The sequence below is a fragment of the Gymnogyps californianus genome, chromosome 10 (assembly GCF_018139145.2).
Source record: "Gymnogyps californianus isolate 813 chromosome 10, ASM1813914v2, whole genome shotgun sequence".
In the NCBI taxonomy this organism is placed as follows: Eukaryota; Metazoa; Chordata; class Aves; order Accipitriformes; family Cathartidae; genus Gymnogyps; species Gymnogyps californianus.
The window spans coordinates 3279220-3298194 of NC_059480.1; the positions used below are offsets into that span (position 1 = coordinate 3279220).

Genomic DNA, 18975 nt, shown 5'->3' on the forward strand with positions numbered 1-18975 from the left:
GAAAAGGTATATTGCCCCTCAGAGAGGCACTGGCTCATGGCTCCCCCAAGCTGATACCCTGCCTTAGGGGCAAACGTTTCATATGGTCCAAAATATAAACACTGACTTACTTCAGTGTAAGCTTGATGTTGCAGGTGGAGCAGGAGAAGCAATTCACACACCAGGCCTTGTTAAGAGCTGATACCACTGCAAAAGCAAAAGCACAAAATAAGAGGAAACTGCCGGATTATTTGAATTCGGATTTGTATCCAAATTCAAATGAGGCCAGATGTGAAAAGAAACACTGGTGGCTTGCAACTGTGGGACTGCAACAGCTGCACTAACAAATGGAACAAGGACAGCAACCCAAAACAAGAAGAGAACAAATCTTACCATCTCCCTCTATCACGTGGCTGCAGTTGTAGCAGACATCTCCAAAGAGCTGCACAGCAAAAGAAATAACAGGAACTCATGTCACTGACTACTCATGCTCCCCAAATTACACAGCTGGTGTGAACATTAAATCCTAACAATCAAAGAATTCCCAGACACTGCAGTAGCCCCCAAATATACCAATTTAAATCTTCTGAATAACTTCTCATACACTTGCCAAATAGTCTATGTTCCTTTGGATCTCATAACACTAAATACTACAAAACCTTTTTTGTCGATGCCTCACACTCTACCACTGTTATGTGATCTTAAAGTCCTGTACATGTGGCAATTTGGAGAAAAGAGGATCAGTAGAGTATGATGCTTACTGCAGACAAACATCTCCTGATGCTTAACTATAAACATAAAAATAAAACCTAGAGCTACTTTCAAAACAGTAACACTTACCTCTTATGAGAGAAAGAGACTAATTTATCTGACAGAAGAAAATACCAAACTCATAGCTGTTCAGTAGCATCATAGAGAAAAAATAGGTTTTGATTGGCTTTCAAAACATACTTTTCTTATTCTTTAGACAGCACATCATTTATCTTAGGCCCATGGAAGCAAGTTATTATCAAAGAAGTCCACACAAATAGTGTTGGAGTAGAATTACAGGGCTTTTAATCACAACCCATGGTCAGTGTTTTTTTCTGTCAAGGGCACAAAGAAAAATTAGTATCCCCAAGACATTTCTATTCTGTTCTCAGCATCACTTTTCACATCTACCAAGAAAACCTATTTTTTCTGTTAAATCTCACTAATTTCTTAATATTGCATTGCCTCTACAAATTCAGATTATGCAAAATCTGCATAGTTTTGCATATGTAAAATGCAAAAAAGCATTTGCCAGTCAGAGCAAGTACCTACAGTATAGATGGCAGAATTTACCTGGTTGTAGTGAGTTTCACAATAAGCCAGTCCTTTTTTCTCATAGTGTCGGTGCCCCAAGAATGGCTTCTCACATTTGGCACAAACAAAATGCTGTAAAGGAAAAAAAGACATTCAGTGGCAGGCAAAGCGACTTTTCCATCACCAAGGAAAAACTTGCATGGCTACAAATCATGGCTCAATACGAGACACTTAATCATGGAATCACAGAATGGTTTGGGTTGGAAGGGACCTTAAAGATCATCTAGTTCCAACCCCCTGCCATGGGCAGGGACACCTTCCACTAGATCAGGTTGCTCAAAGCCCCATCCAACCTGGCCTTGAACACTTCCAGGGAGGGGGCATCCACAACCTCTCTGGGCAACCTGTTCCAGTGTCTCACCATCCTCACAGTAAAGAATTTCTTCCTAATATCTCATCTAAATCTACCCTCTTTCAGTTTAACACCGTTACCCCTTAATGCTTTAATGAAACTCAGACAGGAAAATCTTTATGGAAGTAAAAGAAAAGAGGAAATATTTAGTCTACTATAGTAATTAAGAATTGTATTAAAGATAGGTAGAAGACCTGCTGAAAGGGCAATCATCTTGTGTCTATACTGATAGACTTGTGGACTATTACCTTGCTTGTTTCAGAGAAGAGAAACAGGAACATAAAACATGGTTCGTATGAATGCACTTCAAACGAGCAGCAGCATCTCTCTCTGTTCAAGCCCTAGGAGGCTTAAATCACTAAAAACATAAATCACTAAAAAACTTCAGAGCAAGCTGTGACAACTCAGCCAAAAGTTATAGAAACAATGAGCTGAAAAGGCTTAAAAAGCAAGAATTACACTGGCTCTGCCTACATTACAAATTCTAACACTGTTATGAACCTGTTAACTGGGGTTGGAGAGGATATATCTAAGTACATCATAGTAAATATGTAAATTTATTAGTAAGTAAATGCTGTTCAGTGAACCATATTCTGCAAGAATCTTTAGAATGCAACTCAGGCATTTTAAAATCAAGGTTATTACTGTTGTGAAAGCATAGCTTGCTTAGGCAACCCTGATGACCCTGCTGTACTCATTCACTCACATAAGTTGAAGACAATCTGAAACAAGCAATTGTTTTTGTCTAAATTCATATATTACAGATCACGTAAAGGTCTACAGCTTCCAACCAGCACTAGTCCTCTTCCAAAACAGCTCCTGAAGGAAGTTTCAGATTCAGAGAGGTCTCACCTCAACATGCCATTGCTTTCCCAGAGCATTGACCACTCGTCCCTCAATGGGCCTGCGGCAGGCTCCACAGATGGGGATTCCCATCTTGTCGTGGCAGGGCAGGCAATACAGTTCTCCCTTCAGTTCCCGGGCCTCAGCAGTCAGCTCCTTCCTGAAAACACAAACATGTCCCTGAAGTAAGAACACCAAGTGAAGCTCTTTAATGCCTGAGATGAAGTTGTGGAAGACTAAACTTGAAAGTTAACATACTTTGGCAACATTCATGCTACAAATGCAGAGTCATTAAATTAAGCTAGTGAAACACAGTTATTGTCAACTCATCTTTCTAAAATTGCTTTCTCAGTTTGCCAGACAAGAGAACATATGTGGAATATCATGTCTTCGGCTAGATACTCTGGCAGAAATATGAGGTGCACTTACATGGAACAATGCAGTGTCATGCAAAGACTCAAGCTATCTTTGAATGGGATAGCTCAGGTACAAGGACCATCCTAGCAGTGCTCAGCACTGAGCCATTTACTTTCTTCTTAAGCACTGTTACCCATTCTAGGGCAGTACTGTGCTCCAATTATACTGCCTTCACGGTAAGTAATTCAGGTCAGACAGGTATCAGCATGGTAATGGAAGGTGCCAGAAGACTGACACAGCTCACCAAGTCATCTTTTTTTTTCTATCCCGGAATGCACAGTGAAACTATTTTGAATAGCCTGGCAACAGCTATCTTTGGACAACACTATTATTGTAATCTGCACACAGCTTTTCAGGTAAGTTCATACCAAGGAACTATTTTCATTTTCAGTATAAAATAGTGTCATTCAAGTTTAGGACAAAAGAACATTGAATGGCAAAATAAAACTAAAGTTCCTGTATGCTTTCCAAATTTCTTTTGATTTCTCCTCACACAATTTCTGTTTGTTCAACAACGTGCAGGCAGCAAAGTTTAGGCCTTGGAAAGGACTGCACTGCTGACTGTACTGTTTGTTTCTCTCCTTTTTTGTCAAAGTTTAGAATATGAGAACATACCCACAGTGGGTGCAGTTGAAGTGATCCGGATGGTAGGAATCATTCCTAAACATCAGAGGCTGCTCATCAATTATCAAGTGGCACTTCTGACAGATGTACTTGCCCAGTCCCTTAGCTTTTTCACGGTTATGGCATGGCCTGCATAGATGCCTGGTTGAACATAGTAAAGAAAAGAAAATATTAAGAAATTCTTTCTCCTAAAACAATGTACAGTGCATGCTGTAGGATGTACTTTATGTAACAGAAGAAGTGCCTTCTGAGGTCAGACTAAACATAATTTAGTTTAGTATCCTGTCTTTCACACCAGTTGCACAGAAAAGAATATGTAGATAGAGCAGTCACAGAGCTTTATTTCCTTAGAATACTCCTCCAACATTCACTGATTTATATCCCATCAGGGATATCACCCTGTCATTCTTCTAGGTATCCTTTCCAGTTCTTCTAGATCCTTTTTGAGAGGTGGGTAAGGAAAGGTGGCAACACCCTCTCTCTATTACTAACTATGGGATCCATAACAGAGGCATTACAGCACTGGGAAGGAGTCAAGGAGAGAGAATAAAAAATATTAAACCAAAGCACACTGCTCGAATGCCTTTACCATGGCTGGATTCCTTAGTCTTCAATAGCTAGGACAAACAAGAGACCATTGAATACTAACTCTTCTGCCTACAAATTCCTTTGAGTCCTAAGTTAAAGAAAATAAAGAACTATGCAATTTTGCAATTTTATGTCGTAAATGTAACTATGTTCCTATCATATGTTCTAGAACATATTACAAGTACAGTTCTGAAGAGGTAGATAAGCCAAATTTCTGGTAGAAAAACCTGGGTGAAGGCATAAAAAACTTCTGTAAAGTCTGATGGAATCCACCAGTTTTATCCCAATATTCAGGAGCTCTGAGGAGAAGCTGTTCAGTTTCCTTGCCTATTACCTACCTCTCTAGCTGCAATGCTGCAGGCTGGGAAGAATTTATGATAAAATGAAAATGACAGAGGAATGACTTCTGTGGGTTTCTTTGTCACAGAACAGACAAGCCTGCTTAATTCCTTTCACTATATTACTATCTGAAACACTTGCTGAGATTTACAGGTCATTCTCAAAAGACACCAGACAAAAGGAAAAGTTCAAATGGAAAGGGTAGATTTATGGCTGAAGTAGTGGGTTCGTTGCAGGGCCCCTTCCAAAATTCTGCTGTGATGAATCACTTACCCTTAGATCTGTAAAATGGGGATAAGAATACAACACAGATGTTGTTGTGAGACCTCAAACATTTATGACCCTCAGCTGGCAGGCGCCTGTCTAAGTGCTAAGTATCATTATTATTCTCTCCAAATCTGAGTCCTCCTGTCAGCAAGTGTCTCTCTCCAGGGCTGGAACTACTGTCTGCCCAGACGGAGTCCAGCAAAAGCAGACAGCACCCCATTATAAGGAAACATGCAGCTGTGCTCATCTCAGCATAAAGGCATCAATTTTATTCGGCACTGTCAAATGCAGAGTAATTATACGGGGCAGGACATAGGGACCCTGAAGCAAGTGTCCTGAAAGAGACCCCTCTCATTCAGCTGAATAAGATGCCTTCAGCCATTTGCACTGATAAACCATTATCAACCCCTCCCCACTCACAAACCCTCTCTGCCGTCCCATAGACCCTCCTCTATTGCAAGCAAAGGGAAGTGTTGGACAGGCTAAGCTGTTACCATAGCAGCCACCCCTCTCCCTCTCCCCCTCCCCACTCCCACCATTATGGAATTATCCCATTCTGAAATGTCCTGTTGTGTCTATTAATACCAGACTTCCCCCAAACAATGCTTCTCTCCACCCTCCTAAAATAATCAGGGGACTCCAAGAAGTCTGTGTTCACGGCTGGGAGTTCAGTAGCAGCCTTTAGTACACACCATGAACACTGGAATATTCATACAGTATATTCATATCTATAACAGCAGCAGCACCCCCAGTGCCAAGAGCTCAGCTGGGATGAAGACTGCTCTTCAGTGCTGGGGTGTCCTCGCCCTCTGCTGTGCTGTGTGACTGAGCTGATAATGCGCTATCAGAGCTAGGACACTATATAGAGCGGCTTCCCCTCTCCACCCTCAGTAGCTCTGTGCTCTTTTTGGATCATCTTGTTGTTTTCACCATTGCTGCTTCTATTTGGTTTGCTGTCATCAGAAGGAGTTCCTTGAGATTTTCCCCAAAAGGACCCTATACTCCACCCATAGGACTGCACTGTAAAGAGGTAAGAGACAAACTTCTGTTAGCAGAATAATGAAGGAGCTTTCCTAATGGCATTAGTTTTAGCTGGTGTCAGTGAGGTGGAAAGATACACACACAGAGGCGGATGAATATAATGGAAATGTCTGAAACTGAGAACAGGCAGCATTTTTTGAACTTCAAAGAATAATTCCCTTACTCTTCTTTACATCACTCCTCCAAAACATAAAAGTTTTCAAACTTCTGTACCTAATGTATATCCATTTATGCCAGGAAAACTGACAGTTGTATGGTATGTCCAGTGCTCTCTGATGCTGCTTTGATGCTCAAAAGAAACAAGTATTTCAGCTGAAGGGTGGGAGGCTCAGCAGAGAGTGATTTTCAGGAGAATAATTTCAGTCAGAAGTGGACTATTTCTAGTGAAGAGTACTTTCAGTGAAAGATAGGAGACACTCCCATTTGACAAGACACTACAACCATAACCATAACCCCCCACAAACTAGCATAATCCCAAATCAGAAACTGCTCTAGCCGAGAGCAAGAACAGGAATTTCCGATATCCACTACAAACCCTAACATATAGTTCAAATTTATCTGCAGTGGGCATTATAACAAAAGTTCCAAACTAGCCAGGTAACTAACTCACGATGAGCTAAATATTTCTTCTGCTTATTAGTTGTTTCATTAATGACAGATAAAGCATCTGCTGAAAGAGTAATCAGGTTGTGTCTACACTGACAGCCTTGTGGATTGTTATCTTGCTTGTTTCTGAGCAGAAGAGAAACAGGGCATAAAATATGGTCAGTGTGCATGCATTTCAAATGAGCAGTGACATCCCCATTATAGCTCAGCCCTGGGAGGCCTGGGATAATGGCTCATTCCAGAATAGTGCTCTGTTTAGCAATACGTAAATCACTAAATATTCGCACAACACCAACGGTGCAATCCAACTGGAAATTATTGGACAATGAGCCAGACTCCTAAAGGAGTTTTCTGTCTGTGGAGTCAAAGCCTCTTGCACCATATAGCTTAGCACAAACTACACATTCTAGGTCATTTGGGAAGGTTTCCAGTTTGGTCTTAGCATTCATACAGACTAGTACAACAAGCTTTCTAGGACTTTGAGTGCTTTTTTGTAAGCATAACAAACCAACAAGAAAATTAAACACATTTATTTTAAACTGATAGGATAAAACCAGGCAAAATAGAAGTGGAACTGCACATAACAGCAAAGGGCTTTCCACACTGTCTACAGAACACACTGTCAAAGAACTATTACTTTTGTAAAGCTGTAGCATTTTGTTGAAAACATATCAATTCTAAAAATAAGCTCAACAATTAATTCTAGTGACATGTCAGCTTTTTTCCTAACCTACTCAAGTGCTACACCACAATTTTCATGTCAACAAACAGAACTGTGAAAAAAATAAAAAACTTGATTAAAATTCCCTTCTAATTTAAAACCTAAGCAAAATTAGAAAGAGGCCCACTTCCCTTTTCTATGATTTCTGACCAGGCAATGAAAAATACCTCCCTTCACCTTGCTCTAAAAAGTAAATTAGGTAACAGCAGCTCTCCTATGAAGGCACTCATTTGAAAAGATTGAATCTATTTCAATTTTTTCATTAGTTCTAAGCCTCTCCCTTCCTGACACTGACATGCTGGGCTTCTAGATAGCTCTGACATTCTCCTTTCTACTCTACCCCACAGTATTTTGCAGTGAAAGCATGTCCAGGTAGAAATCAGTGGCAGACTCAACGCTGCCATCAGCGAGGACAAAACTCTCGACTTCTAAGTCTTGGCTATTCCAAGTCTGGCACTGACACTCAGCTGAATCTGAATCCCAAAAATCCTCCTTAGGAAATCAGCTCAAATAGAATCAGTTCAATGTATCATGCTGCTAAACCCCTAGTATTTAGCTTGTAAACAGGGAAAAAGTCTGCTTACTGCTTCGCTTCCTGAACTGATTTAAATCATTAAGACAACAGACATCCCTGTCTGTTCCATTAGACAACCCTTGCTTCTGCCTTTTCAGCTGGTCCAAGCCAGCATATACTGCTTTCACAGTGGCGTCACAAACATGTATAGAGTAATGCTTAGCCATCAGACCACCCGATCACTGACAGGTGTGTTTATAAAGATCATCTGATTACATTTTTCACAGATGAAAGGCATATTTAAACAAAGTGCCTGACACAAAAAAAAGCTACATAGCCAGAACATCAGGTGATAGGTACCAGTGTAAATTAACAGCCAGTAAAAAGGCACGGTCTCATTGTATTTCTCCTTTGGTATGCAATAGAAAAATACATATTTAAACTGATCCCATTCAGGGAGGACAAGCATTTGTGCATTCAACATTACTATCACATACAAACTTCAAAATCTTCTGTTCAAAAATACTTGCAGGTTTTACTTTGTAAGGGACAAGTAAACACTAGAAACAAAAATTGGGGGTTCATCTGCAAACCCAGGAAATTCACACAGAAAACTGCAACAGGGAATTTTCCTTTTGTACCTGAAAGCAAGATTTCACATGTATTTTTATAGATAAAATGTCCCTTGGAAAAAAGGGCTGTACAGTCTTCCTTGCACATGCACTTCTAGTACTTCCAAGATAATAAGTTGTTGCCATCTCTAGGACTACAAAGAAGCATGTAGCTGGCAGTAGGCAGTGAGTACCCATACACTCAAACCTAGTGTCATTTTTGTGCCATAAACATGCAGGGTATCTAGGCAATGCATGGAGTAAGAAGGCCCCTCTGTGGCCATATGAAGAAATTTCAGTTTCTGAATTTCATTGTCTCCCTTCTGTTGACTTTTGTCTCTTCAATTGTGAACTAAACAGAAGTGGTCCACCATATTAATCTCTAGCTATTGTAGTTTTCTGTCCACCTGAAAGTGACAGCAGCCAAACAAAAGATGGTAATTACCTTGGAATTTTGTTTACATTTTCCAATATATTGGTCTGTTCTTAACCCCATTTCAGTTTCTCAACTAGCCACCAATATTTTTAGACATCTGAATAATCAGTTCTGTTGGGGAGCTGGATGCATTGCATAATGCCTTGTATCAACTGTCTAATTATGTAAGATTTCAGCATCTGAAGCATAGCAGATGCTTCTGCCCGAGACTAAAAAATTTGTCTAACAATGCCAGCAACCATCTTAAAATTTTAATCTCAGTAGAGGAAAATGGATGTATTTAAAGATGCATTGAATATCATGGAGAAATGGTCAATCAGTACAAAATGCAATGGTAAGCGCAGTGGAGGTACTGCTGCACAGACTGTAACACCTCTGAGGAATCCAAGAAACAGAGACAATGCTGGAAACTCAGACTGCCTGCATTTCCCTACGACCTATACCCACAGATGAGAAATGTATAAAAAGCCATGGGTAGATGCCCAGAAAATCTTATCACTTTTTGTTGATGCTGTTCAGGACCCTGCAGACAACAGAGAGACTGGCAAAGCTAAGCTCAGTTTTACTAAGCTGCTACTTGGAAAAGGCCCTGGATAAGCTACAGTGGAGTTCACGCTTTTGAGGGAAGGGAGAGAGTTATGCTGGGAGAAGAAGAACGCTGCAGGGAAGAATGACATTTTGACAAGTAAACGACAGCATGGGCATTACTAATAATCTCTTCTGAGTCAATTCAGTGCTTTTTGCTGTTCAAATGAGATGCTACTACCGATCTGAAAAGTTTTCTCCTATATTGGAACTAGATGTATTTGTCTTAAATACAGGACTTCAGACTAAAATAATTCTCAAAGACTTTCAGGAACCCTGCATTTTTTTTTAATAACAGCAATACCTGACCTGTGTTCCACCTCTTCTAGGAACAAGACAGATGTTCTAAGCTAGGTCACCTTACAAGAGATACCTGTGCTCAGGAAAGCTGACTCATTAGCAGCTCTTCAGTCCTGAATGAGGTTTTCAAATTAAACACAGCAAATACTTTCTAGCCAGACATACAGAACCCACTTCCACTCTTCCATTAACCAGACACATAAGCATTTCACTACTCTGTTATTCAACTGATCTCAGCGCAGGTTGGAGACAAGCTCATAATCAGCTAGCTAGGTTCCTTCAACAGGAATTAATGGTCTGGAAAACCCAGCCGAGCAGGAGATATTCAAAATTTTAATAAAGGGTTTAAACTCAGACTGACCTGTTGTATTAAATACCAATATTAGCAAACGGGAGACATCACTGATTTCCATGTGTGGTTTTTTGGGTGGGTTTTTTGGGTTTGGTTTTTTTTTCTTCACAAAACCAGGCTCTTTTGTAACACAGTGTCTCAACTCTTTCAGGTTTTTGGGTGTTTTTTCTTCAAAACTGTGGTGAAAAATGAATGGCCCAGCAGATCCCTCAAGCCTACTCTTCAATTGCTCAAATCAATCAAATTTCTCTTTGGAAACATCAGAGCAATGTGGCAAAGAGACACACCTCGAGAACATCCTTTTTGCCACTTTCTACTTCCTGGACTTCATCCTGGCTTTTGTTGGCAATGCCCTGGCTCTTTGGCTCTTCATCCGGGACCAAAAGTCAGGCACGCCTGCCAACATTTTCCTGATGCATCTTGCCGTGGCAGACCTGTCCTTTGTGCTGGTACTTCCCACCCGCCTGGTGTACCATTTTTCTGGTAATCATTGGCCATTTGGCGAGATCCCATGCAGACTCACTGGCTTCCTGTTTTACCTCAACATGTACGCCAGTATCTACTTCCTCATGTGTATCAGTGTTGACCGTTTCCTAGCCATTGTGCACCCTGTGAAGTCCATCAAGCTCCGCAGGTCCCTTTATGCCCATTTGGCATGTGCCTTTCTATGGGTTACTGTTGGGGTTGCAATGGCACCTCTGCTGCTCAGTGTGCAGACAGTTGAGATGAAAAACACAACCATCTGCCTGCAGCTCTACAGAGAAAAGGCATCACGTCATGCCCTTGTGTCCTTAGCAGTGGCATTCACCTTCCCATTTGTTACTACAGTGACTTGCTACTTATTAATCATCCGAAGCCTGAAGAGTGGGAACAGAGTTGAGAAACACCTGAAGGAAAAAGCTATCAAGATGATCATCATGGTCTTGATGATCTTTCTGATTTGCTTTGTACCTTATCATGTCAATCGCTACATTTATATTCTCCATTACAATGGGACCAAAACTTCCTGTGAAACACAGCGTATTCTAGCCCTCAGTAACCGCATCACTTCGTGCCTCATGAGTCTAAATGGTGCCTTTGACCCTGTCATGTATTTTTTTGTAGCTGAGAAATTCCGTGAGGCTTTGTGCAATCTGTTTTGTGTTAAAAAGACTGTAATGTTGCCTCAAACATACGAGGGTAAGACAAATGAAAGCTCACTAAGTGCTAAATCTGAACTGTGAACATGACTCGTCACTGCTTTGACTTAAGAACGCTCTATTCCACCAAAATCAGCTGAGAGTGCAAATACGCAGCGAGATAGTCCACCCAGAGTCAAACTCATCCTGAGGAGGGAAGCTCTGTTGTTTTTATGGGACTGCAGCTAGCAAGAACCCCTCTGACAACAGAGATCACATGTTCTTGTCTTACTGAAAATGCAAACAGAAGTACAGTTCTACTGATTTCCAAGATGTGAAACTGAGGGCTGAATACCTAGGAATAGGGAAGGGAGCAAAGAGGCTATTAAACGGACTTTTTTTTTTAAACAAACAAACAACTTAATTCCTAAAGTATTCAGTAATGACTCTTTCTCTGCACAATGCATACAGCCTACTTTAAAATTTTATATTGTGCCAGCAGTAGAGATCCACTCCTGAGATAGACCTGCCTGATGAAAAGACAGCATGCTTGCACATGTTGTACAAGTCTCCGAATTCAAAGTGTTTATACATAGTAGACAGAAAATTGGTACTAAACGGTGGCAAGAAAAAAAGACCAAAATGCTGCAATGCACCCAATCTGGACTGGAATTAAGACAGAAATTACAATTTTTTTACTTCTTCCCAGCATTCAGAGGTGGAGATGAGCACTGAACTTCACACTACCTTTTCTATCTGCCCTCTGCCATTGTCTCAAAGCTGCAGACAGAGGCTGGACAACATTTAGTACACTGCCTCTTTTACCTAGTTCCCTGCAAAACATCAGATATCCTGCTCACCCTCAAACTAAAGCATGGAAAAGGGCTGTTTAGGAATACATCATTCATCTTTACTACACACTGAATCATAAAAATATGAACCCAAATGGCAAAAGTGAAGAAGAGTAAGCGTATGAAGAAGTGAAGTCTACTTCGTCCAGAAGAGATTCCTATCTCTGAGGTGTTTTGCAATTATTTTTTGTAACTTATCTAGCAAGACTATTCCTTCATTACGGATAAAGTAGGGATTATCTTCACTATCCTCACTGATACAAATTGCATGCAGTGGAATATGTCTCGAAATGACAGGCAGACTAGGGAAGACCAGGTACAATGAGAAGCGGGAAAAAGAACCCAAGAGTTTCCAATAATATTTACTAGAAGACTGCTTCTATGCTATGGAGACAAATATTATAGGAAATCACGTGACAGGTGAATTATATTTTTTATGTACAGATACATACACACACATCCCTTTTCTATGCTTTTGGGAATGAGCTCCTTACCATTTTAGATTTGGTCCACAAATTATGAAATCAAACATACTTTATCTTGCTTGAACTGCTTCAATCCTGACTGCTTTCCCAAAGCACCCTAGGTACTATCACCACAGCCCATTCTAACAAGCTTAGGTTGCAACAGAAAATCAATTGTGCCCAACTCCAAAAACTAAGGCACAGAAGTTGCATGCAGGATGGAAGAGAAGAGGCAGTTGGGAGGACTCCCTGCTGGACAGGGTACAAGTATATAACCTTTCCTTCCTGTCCTGGTTTCGGCTGGGACAGAGTTAACTTTCTTTTTAGTAGCTGGTACAGTGCTGGGTTTTGGATTTAGTGTGAGAATGATGTTGATAACACTCTGATGTTTTAGTTGTTGCTAAGTAGCGCTTATCTTAAGCCAAGGACTTTTCAGTTTCCCATGCTCTGCCAGCAAGCAGGTGTGCAAGGAGCTGGGAGGGAGCAGAGCCGGGGCAGCTGACCTGAACTAGCCAAAGGGGTATTCCATACCATGGAACGTCATGCCCAGTATATAAACAGGGGGGAGCTGGCCGGGAGGCGCGGATCGCGGTTCGGGAACTAACTGAGCATCGGTCAGCGGGTGGTGAGCAATTGCATTGTGCATCACTGGGTTTTTTCCTTCCCCCCCCTTCTTTTTGTTGCATCCCTTTTCATTACTATTATTATTATATTTCATTATTACTATTTTTAGTATTATATTTTACTTTAGTTATTAAACTGTTCTTATCTCAACCCACGAGTTTTACTTTTTTTTTCCTTTGCTTTCCTCCTCCTCACCCCACTGGGAGGGGGAGGGGAAACGGCTGCGTGGTGCTGAGTTGCTGACTGGGGTTAAACCACGACAGCCTTTTTGGCGCCCAACGTGGGGCACGAAGGGTTGAGATAACGACAGATCTGATCAGAGTGTGTTAAAACAAACTTGTTATAAGTATTCATTGTATTGGTTTGATAGTTACTGGTTACAATGTGGGTTCGTTTGCTCTCAAAGTTGGTGTTGTGGTTCTTGAAATTGCGTTATGTAATGCCCTACTTGCAGTATATGCTCCCTGTTGTGCTGTTTATCATCTGTGGGAACCGGGCTAGAGTTATCACGTTGTTGTTGTTTGTAACACTGGTTTATGATATGATAGAAGTGCAAGCCGTGAAACTAATCGGGTGTTTGTACTCGGCATTGTTGTCACCTCTGTACTTCGGGAGCTGCCTATGGGAGACTATTAATAATTGTACCTTTTACCTTTTCTCCTCTGGCAACCAATCTGTGGAGGAGAGATCTCCGTACTTCGGGTGCTATCTCCTAGAGAATATTAATAACTGCACTTTCTACCTTTTCTCCTCGGGGAGCCAACCTATTGGGGAGACATCTTCCCACATCTTCCTTTTCTTTGCCAGGTTAATTGCAATAGCATTGAAGGAGTTTGTAAATTTTGAATATCCTTGGGATGTTGAACTTAGTATGGTCGTACTGCTAGGAATCAGCCTGTTCCTGAATGTGATTCAGATCTTGCCTAGGGTTAAACAACTATTTAAAAATACCACCCAGAGATCAGCTCCCACGACTGCAGCTACTCCAACTCTGGCGACAGGCACTACGGCCACTCAAACTCTGGTGACAGGCACTGCAGCTTCTTCACCATTTAGTTAGTGAGAATATAAACCCTAGGAAACTACTAGGCTTTGCTCAAGACATATGAAAGCCTGAAATTAACTATGACTTGTGCAACACTGTCTGCTAACTGCTGGATTGTTTTATTTTCTTATCATGGTATGCCTTTGTACAAGTTCCCTTTTATGTTTTTATTTCTTACTTCTTAATTAAATGCATTAATCAACCTTTAGGACTCATTTTTATATTTCTGTATATAAAATGAATGATTTCCGAAGACCAGGGGAATCACATGCTGAACAGGCTTTGCTGTAATCCTCATGTTATTCTCTTGGCCTTTTGCTATATCTTGATTTCCTGCTCAGCAGCTTACTTGATAAATAGCCTGCCCAGGATCACATAATCCCTTTTTCTCACTTGCTATTCAGCCTTTTGCCTGAAATCCCTTTCTTTTCCAGAACCCATCCACTAGCTACTAAAGTTTGAGTTTCTGCTTCCTACATGTTTTATTGGATGAAGAACACTGTTCTTCATTCCATTTCCCATCTCCTAACAGGCTATTCCTTAAAGCTTCTTCTGTACCTTTTCAAGCTTTACCTCTCAGTGTACAACTAACTGACCACTCTCAACATCTCACTACTGTATCAATAACATACTGATAAAACTTTCAGAGCTCCTGCTCTATCTTACCTGCCAGCATTCTTCACAAAACCCAGGTCAGCAAGTGCCACATCGCAGAGCTCACAGCGGAAACATTCTGGGTGCCAGTTATTGTTCATTGCCTTGATAACACGCCCAATAATGAACTCACCTGCAAAAGCAAAGCAACACCTTAAGATGCATGCAGAAAATAGTCTTATCAAAAGTCTACTGCCCTTCATAATCCTTCCACTTTAATTCCACAAGAACTATTACATTCTAACTTTGAAAAAAGCCCAATTATTCCCACAACCAGGATACTCCAAATCACTGCTGGTATCATGCTTTGTTTCCCTCCAGAGCTCCTGCTCCTTTAAACAACCTCAACAACCCCAGCCCAGGGCTGGATGTCACTGCAATGGTGGGAGGTTTGCACAGCCCTGTAGCTGTTAGCCCACGATGTTGACATGCACCACGTCTTACCACACTCCCCGCAGCAAGGAGCAAACAGCATCTGAAAGTCATGCTCACAGTACTTCCGACCTTCAAACTGTGAACAAAACAAGAGAGAAGGAGCCCTCATGAATAACTGAACTACTTTTACGTCTTGATAGTTCAGCATGATTTTCCATTGAAATGACCAATTAGTCAAGGTCAGTCAAGTTTTCCAGTTCGAGACCCTCTCACCTGTTTTTAAACTCCTAATGATTTTTCTTAAAGAAAATCAGATTTTCTTTTTCTTTCAGCCTCATGGTGAATTTGCATAGCAAACAGTTAAATTAATAGCAATGCTGCTACAAAACAGTAAAAATCTTGAAGTGTCCAAAGCTCTTTTCCTATAGTTGGCTTTAATTTAATTTTTGCTTTAGTTTTTTTTTTACTCATGTAATTCAGAACTACTCCTCCTACATGAGGCTAAAACTCACGGCAAATTAAGAACGCAGCATATTTAAAATAATGTGTTATTCAAAATAACATATTCTGTAAAAATATTTCAACCTCATTTTTAAATGCATTCACCATTTTCAGTTGCCCAATTGGAAAAGTTTGGTACAAAATGTCTAAAAATAAAGACAAAAATTCACTTATGTGTAATGAAATATTAAGAAACATTTGCTGTTTTCTTTTTGAAATGCCTCTTACCCAAAGAGCAAGCACACAGTTTTTGTTCTTACTGATGTATAGGAAGGAGTATGTGAGAAGAAAAAAAAAGGAAATCAAGTCGGAAGCCCCTCAAAAAAAGAGCAAAAAAGGTTTAGGGCTAAGAAATTAAACATGCAAGAAAGATGGAAATTCGTATTTCTGCCAGAATTTTCACCTAATTCCTTGCATTTTAATGGAGCTATTTCTCTTCTCTTACACGCAGTATGAGACCTCACCTCATAAAAAAGTCCATCTGGGAACTGACGAAAACACTGAGCACAGACAAAGCAGTTTTCATGATAGAGCTCCCCATTGCTGTTCACAATCCTCTCTGCAGGATCAAATCGAGTCTGGCAGCGTTCACATACTGCATTTGCGAGAGCATCAGACATATTACTGGAATAAAGACAAGAGTAAGAACATGAGCAATGTCACAGCCAATCACATGAGTATAATCATATCATCCAAGTTTCCCCAACATCTGTGAACACATTTCCACTGCTTTAAACTCCCTTTTACATGAAAAAAAGACCAATGAGTCAATTCAGCACTGACATCAGTTAGAAATAATGTTCTTGCAACTCACATGTGGCAGAATGAGCTCATGTAGCAGACTTACCTACTGCACGCTTTTGGCTGCTTCACCAGTCTTTCACCCCATTATGTCATCCTGCTAATAGCTCACACCAAATATCCACAATTTTAAATAAACCCGTAGTTCAGAAAGCAGCAAACACAATGATCCTGACTTCTTGGGATTTCTGGTCTCAGGATGTGCACCTCCGAGGATTTTCTGATGTGTAATAAGCACTGATATCCCACTGCAGTCTCCCCTTCACTGTAGGAATTAACAGGGCATTTCCCCCTCTACCCAGCAGCTTATGTGCACAAGATTCATTGGAAAATAATTGCATACAATGCCTCGGTCTTCCTGACAAACTAGTTGAAACTGTCAAAGTGTTAAAAAGGTATGGGAAGAGAGAAGTCTCTCTGGCTGGCTTGGCAAATACATCAGCTTCATTTCCTCAGAAAGTGAGGCTAAAAAACCCCCAAAGCCACACTCGCAAATCATGTAAAGGACGTTTCCTCTATCTCCCCTAAAATGCGGAACGACCCTAACCTCTTTTACAAAATTTTCACGCTTGCCATCATGGTAACTAAGTTATCTATATACTAACAGAATGCAGTTTTAAAATCGTATATCGCTTGTCCAAACAGGGAGGGAAAAATTATAAGGAAAGAGTCTCAGTTTCTTGTTGCAACGCGATCTTTCTTTTAACCACCACACTATCCAATAATATAAAAATTTAATATTGTTACACTTTTACATATAGAAAAACTATTTCATGCCTTCTGGGCACCTTCTGAATTCTATGATTGGAAAGATAGCAGTTTTATATGTGGGAGTATAAAAAATTCCCAGCATGTTAAAAATCTCTGAAATATTTGTGTAGTACTTTTCCTGAAGCACATAACGTATATATAAAATTAAAGTTGGCTTGGTTTAACAGGTTTTTTTCTTTCTTTTTATATTCAAAATTACTTTGAACTGAATTTCTATCGTTAGTGTTATTCTACAACCTGACATGCTACTTTCCACACCTCTTCATAGAGAACAGTAATTCAATAAGCATGTTCCAGTAGCAGAAGATTCTCTTTCCTCTGGTCAGACACCCCTACAAAAACATGCCACCATTTGATTTTCCAGGCCTTTGTGCTCTGAGCGCAACTAGAACGAGCAGGCAGCAGTGCAGGCAGCGGCCTCATATTCCTGAGGCAACAAAAACAGCCCTGTGCTTCAGCTGGCTCAGCTGAGCCACATGTATCACATCTGCAGCCTGTACAAATATCCTACACTGTGACCTGGAGTGACTGCTCAGTAAAAATATACTTTCTTTCTGCCACTGCAATTCCAAAGGTGCCAAAGACCAAGGGAGCTGGTAATAATTTCAAGAATGGAGTACGGATTTAGCAGAAATTTGTTACAACTTGTTTCCTTATTGCAGTACAAAGGAGCTTTAAAAAAAAGACATGGACCGGAATTATGGACAAGCAGGAAATCCTGTAATTTCATAAACTAGAGATCATAGGTTAAAGAAACATTTTTATCCTGACAGAGTCCCAAAGGAATAGGTCAACACAAAAACATCAGTGTTTGCAGCAAAGCCGAGACACCTAATCAGCTTAGTTTTCAGTCACCGCTCTTTCAGTTACATCATGCAAATGTGTACCAGGACTTGAAAATATGATCTCTCCACCAAGTATTTTTTTCCCTTGAAAAATTTGATGCCTGAATTCCAAGACTTGAGCTAGCCAACAGCCATGATTAAGAAAGCCTCATGTCAACATCAGTGAAAAAGCTCCTCTGGGTTATAGAAGAAAACCTGGCAAAACGGCGTTCCAGTGAGTCTCATAGTTTCCTACACAACAGTAAGTATTACACCCTACTAACAACAAAGCATGATCTAAGATTGTGTTTATTGGGTTTTTTGCTTTATAAACATGAATCAACATTTTAAAAATCCTGATTTTTTTTTTTTTCTTTCTCCAAATGGACTCTAACAGCACTCTAGGGAAGGAACAGTACTGCCACTGGTACACTGCCACTACCAACTACCTGCTGGCTGAATTCTGCAAGAACAGAGCTGCACCTAGACAAAGGCAGTATGCAACAATTACAGCCTGCAATCTGCACAGCCACGTTCCTGTATGAAACACAGTGCAAGTCCACGAGCGCGATAGTTCACACCAAACACTACTGAATATGCTTATCCTGGGAGAGATTCTGACGCAAGTCCCGTGGCTGTGTTGGTGAGACAGATAATGAAGACGTAGGGACTCACTCATAAGAATAAGGCTTTCAGGAGCTTCCATTCTGAAACCAGCATTTGAGGGCTGTCAAGACAGAGTAACCCCACAGTAAACCCTAACTTCTAAACAATATAAAATCTACTGAGAAATTGAAATTCCTAGTGAAAGTCAAACGCCTTATTGTTCTGTCTTCTCACTGTCTTCCCTTAGCATGAAGTACAACTTCGGATTTAATTTTTAACTCTCAAAAAATTAATTTACCTCATTCATTTGCAAAAGCAAGAGAATATCAAGAGTCCCAAGAGTTTATTTACTGTTCTGCAGATGCATGATGAAGCAAAAGGTCCAACTCCTAGCTATGGAATTTTGCTCAAGATATTCCAAT

At 40.5% G+C, this 18975-nt stretch overlaps 2 protein-coding genes across 3 annotated transcripts in view; one reads left to right on the forward strand and one right to left on the reverse strand.

Annotated features, from left to right (window-relative positions):
- Positions 1-18975, reverse strand: part of LIMS2 (LIM zinc finger domain containing 2) — a 35801-nt gene that overhangs the window by 4805 nt on the left and 12021 nt on the right. For both annotated transcript variants that reach the window (XM_050902480.1, XM_050902479.1), the window contains 8 exons: positions 16016-16175; positions 15120-15186; positions 14688-14808; positions 3551-3700; positions 2528-2678; positions 1303-1395; positions 373-421; positions 111-186 (listed from right to left, as the gene is read on the reverse strand). In XM_050902480.1, coding sequence (XP_050758437.1) covers positions 111-186; positions 373-421; positions 1303-1395; positions 2528-2678; positions 3551-3700; positions 14688-14808; positions 15120-15186; positions 16016-16175 — 867 coding nt within the window. Of the gene's footprint in view, positions 1-110; positions 187-372; positions 422-1302; positions 1396-2527; positions 2679-3550; positions 3701-14687; positions 14809-15119; positions 15187-16015; positions 16176-18975 lie in introns of those variants that run through there.
- On the forward strand, positions 5750-12704 carry GPR17 (G protein-coupled receptor 17). The gene is made up of 2 exons (XM_050902481.1): positions 5750-5783; positions 10071-12704. The coding sequence occupies exon 2, from the start codon at positions 10108-10110 to the stop codon at positions 11140-11142; it is 1035 nt and encodes a 344-aa protein (XP_050758438.1). The 5' UTR covers positions 5750-5783; positions 10071-10107; the 3' UTR covers positions 11143-12704.

Bases quoted from the DNA above. Each gene is read 5' to 3' on its own strand.
- GPR17 (XM_050902481.1), top strand. From the start codon at position 10,108: ATGAATGGCCCAGCAGATCCCTCAAGCCTACTCTTCAATTGCTCAAAT.